The 3,917-nt window shown below is 48.5% G+C and overlaps 1 protein-coding gene across 1 annotated transcript in view; it reads right to left on the reverse strand.

Moving 5' to 3' along the window:
- Positions 1–1,010: 1,010 nt before the first annotated feature.
- Positions 1,011–3,917, reverse strand: part of LOC107301777 (calcium-binding and coiled-coil domain-containing protein 1-like) — a gene marked incomplete at its 3' end in the record, with an annotated part of 11,262 nt that continues 8,355 nt past the window's right edge. Inside the window, exons 2-4 of the mRNA XM_015830959.1 lie at positions 2,869–2,964; positions 2,613–2,727; positions 1,011–1,225 (exon numbers count right to left, since the gene is read on the reverse strand). Of these exons, the coding sequence (XP_015686445.1) occupies positions 1,011–1,225; positions 2,613–2,727; positions 2,869–2,964 (426 nt within the window). The remainder of the gene's footprint in view (positions 1,226–2,612; positions 2,728–2,868; positions 2,965–3,917) is intronic.

Below are 3,917 nucleotides of genomic sequence, written 5' to 3' on the forward strand. Positions count from 1 at the left end.
GGACTGGCCTAGGGTAATTTTTAAGAGGGGTTTTTAGAGGGGTTTTTAATTATATTTTAAATTAGACAAGTTAAATATTTCATTTTAATTAATTTTAAATTTTGTGATGTTATTGGTGTTTTTAATTGATTGTCAGCCGCCCTGAGTCCGCAAGGAGAAGGGCGGGATATAAATTCGAACAATAAATAAATAAATAAAAGCATGTTTGACTTTGGCTCATGTTCATGAGAATTGGCCTGTTCTTCTTTTTGCTGGAGGACACAAACCCCTGTGCCTCAAGATATCTACAGTATATGCATGCATATGGACACCTGTTTTGCCCGGAAAAGACCTAGGTTCAATCTCTCCAACTAAAAGAATTATGGGATGCAGACGAAGGAAAGAGTCCTTGCCTAAAATTCTGGAGAGCTGTGGCTAATCAGGCTAAACAGCATCGGAAGATGGGTCCAAATCTAAGTCAGTAGGCACTTCTCTTGGTGCTGATCACATTTCTCGCCCCTTTTGGATATTATTATTAATTATTATTATTTCTCTGAACTTACAAAATTAGAAGCTGGTATCATGGAAAGTAAGCACATCAGCGTTTAGCGCAGACGTGTGCGTGTGTGTGTACATGCACACAAAAGCAAACACAATGCCCTTGGATCTGACAGACACCGAGGAGGGAAAAAAGATGAGTAGTTGCAGTCCTGCTATCTTCCTGCCCAAAAGAAGAAAGAAACTAAGCCAATGTGATAGGAAGCATCCTTTAGGAGAGGCTAAATGGGGAGCATTTTTTTAACACGTTGTCTTCCTAGTGATTGTGTCCCAACAGTAAACGTTGTGTGAAAGCGCTTGGCCTCCTCTGAGGATTCCTTGGCACGAAGGCACTCACAGCATGCTTTCAGCTGCCCTGTCCCTGGGCTAGATCATCTCTTTGCCTGGATCCCCCAAAGCAACTCTTTCACCCTTTGCCTTGGACAGCTATACGTGGGCTGGGCTGGGCCCTTCCCCGCTTCTCAGGGCCTCACCGAGTCAGAACTGGAATCCTCGGGCGGCTGTTTGATCTGACTAGCAATAGGAGCAGGCTGGCTGATCACCACTGTGTGAGATGGCCCATGGGCACAGGGAGGCGTGGTGGTCACTGCCCGGGTGTCACACAGGCTGTAAGAACTGAGCTGAGCAGGCAGGCGCATGTCCTCGGGGCATTCGTCCTCGGAATCAGACAGCGGGGAGTCCAGGGAGCCTGGAAGATGAAAATGAAGATGGCGTTAGGTGTGTGTCCGTGTGTGTGTGTGTGTGTATAAACAAATCTCTCCCAGAATCAATGATGCTCCCAGCAGAAACTGACCTTGCAGAGAAAAACATTGCTCTAGTTAGCTTCCTAATGTGAACCTGAAACTGGATGCTTGTCCAGGAGATAAATCTTCCCTCCCTTCCATTGGTGCTCCAAGCACATGCTTATTTTGCTAATGGTTAATTCAGGGTTGCTGGGTGGGATATTTGCAAGTTCCTGCCCTACAAAAGGAGCTTAAAGGCAAGGTGCTCCAAAGAACAACAACAACAACAATAATAATTATAATAATAATAATAATGTTGGAAGGGATCTTGGAGGTCATCAATATCTAAAGTCTGACTTTATGGAATACGCCACAGAGTTCCCACAGAGTGAGACAAGAATGGAAGCATCACAAAGTGCACCAACAGAGAGTTTTTCTCAGCTATGGCCCTACCCAGGGTAGTAAACATTTAATAACCAGATGTTGCTGCAGTGCAATTGCCATCATTCCTCACCATCGTCCCAGGACTCCTAGGAATTAAAATCCATCAACCCTAGAGGGCAATATATTGCCCACTTCAGATTAAATATGGGAAGAAAAGATTTGGCTAAACTAATTTCTCGAGAAGCAGTTTCAATCTCAAGGTAAACGCCATCCAGATCCCTGCCCCTTGTGTTCTGGATAAGTTTAAGGATGCCTGAACATTTAGATTCACAAGTCTAGTTTCACAGAACTCAACCAAGTCTGTTGATCCCTACATCATCATCATCATCATCATCATCATCATCATCATCATCATCATCATCATCATCATCATCATCATCATCATCATCATTATTTTGCCTGATAGCATGGACTAGAGCAGACATGTCAAACACAAGGCCCGGGGGCCGGATGCGGCCCGCGAAGTGGTTTCATGTGGCCCGCGAAGCCATCCTGGAAACAGTGAGGGAACGGCCCCCACTGCCTTGGCCCTAGCCCAGGCCGGCCGGGAGCCAATGTACAATTTTGTGGTGGTTATCTTGGCACTTGCCCCGGTGGACTATGCCTTGACACTTGCCCCAGTCCCACCCCCTTCTGCCAGAGACCCTCAGATCTGTCCCATTCGTGCCCAGGCCCCCATAGGCACCCTTGACGTGAATGATGTAGAACTGGGCATGCCCACCCAGTAGGCCACACCCACTCCATCCACGCCCACCCAGTAGGCTGCACCCACTCTGGCCACACCCACCCGGGCCCCCCAGGGCAACCGCAATGCTGATGCGGCCCTCAGTGAAATTAAGTTTGACACCCCTGGACTAGAGTCACTAAATATAATTGATCGGGCTGCCAGGTAACGGTGGCGGGACTAACCAGGAGTATCCAGAGCTCTCTCCTCTTCATCATCAATCAGAACTGATTCACTCCATTTCTCATCTGCCACTTTCTCCAAACGTTCTTCAAGGCGGCGTATGTACACCAGCAACTCCTGAAGGCAGAGAATGGGCAACGCATCAGCACTGAGCCCTGAACGGTAACGGATTCCTCTTGCCACTTCATAGCTTCTTCTCCTACTAAATTCAGGCTACGGCCAGCCTTTCTTCCCTCCCCATTTGGACGCCACACCAACCTGTTTTTCGTCCTGCAGTTGCTCTTTCTCCTTCTGGGCAACCTGCAAGGCAGCGCGCAGCTCCCGTAGCTCCCGGCGGCTCTCGGAGACTTGAACCTGATGAGGGCAAGAGTGACGTTTGCTGGAGCAGAATTTTAGAAGAACATGTCTAGAGAGTTATGAAGCCCACCATGGAACTAAATACAGGCAGTCCTCGACTTACAACAGTTCATTTAGCAACCGTTCAAAGTTACAACGGCACTGAAAAAAGTGACTTATGACTCTTGCAGCATCCCCAGAGTCACGTGATCAAAAAATCAGACACTTGGCAACTGGTTCACATTTATGACGGTTGCAGTGTCCCGGGGTCAGGTGATCACCTTGTGCGGCCTTCTGACAAGCAAAGTCAATGAGGAAGCCCGATTCACTGAACAACCATGTTACTAACTTAACAACTGCAGTGATTTACTTAAACAATGTGGGAAGAAAAGTCGTAAAGTGGGGCAAAACTCACTTAACAAATGTTTCACTTAGCAACATAAATTTCGGGCTCAATTGCGGTCATAACTCGAGGATTACTTGTAGTTAATGCTCATGCCCAGTGCTGGGATTTTAAGACAGCTCCTTTCATTTTTGGAAAGCTCTCTCCATTTTCTAGGGCCTCTATTTTATCCATGGGGCAGAGCCTCCCCTTCATCACTGGCCATCTCCATTCCCTAAAGCAGGGGTCCCCAACCCCGTCTGTGGATCGGTACCGGGCCGCAGCATGCCAGCAACCAGGCCACACAAACAAGCAAAGCCCCATCCGCAGGATGCAGGCAGCACACAAAACCACGACTCTTCCGGTCCCCGGAAAAACCTCTCACCACATAACCGCCTAGATGGTTCCGTCCCAGGCGACTGATGGACCCAGAGAGGTTCCTGACGGAGCTTGGGCCTTATCCGGAGGATCTGGTCCACGACTCGGCGGAAAATCAGGCGGCGGCTTGGGAGACAACTGCCGCCGCTGCATTGGACCGAGTCGTGCCTTTGCGGCCTCTGACCCGGCGTAGATCTCGACTGGCTCCCTG

The sequence above is a fragment of the Protobothrops mucrosquamatus genome, unplaced genomic scaffold (genome assembly GCF_001527695.2).
Source record: "Protobothrops mucrosquamatus isolate PMUCROS unplaced genomic scaffold, P.Mucros_1.0 scaffold16538, whole genome shotgun sequence".
Lineage (NCBI taxonomy): Eukaryota > Metazoa > Chordata > Lepidosauria > Squamata > Viperidae > Protobothrops > Protobothrops mucrosquamatus.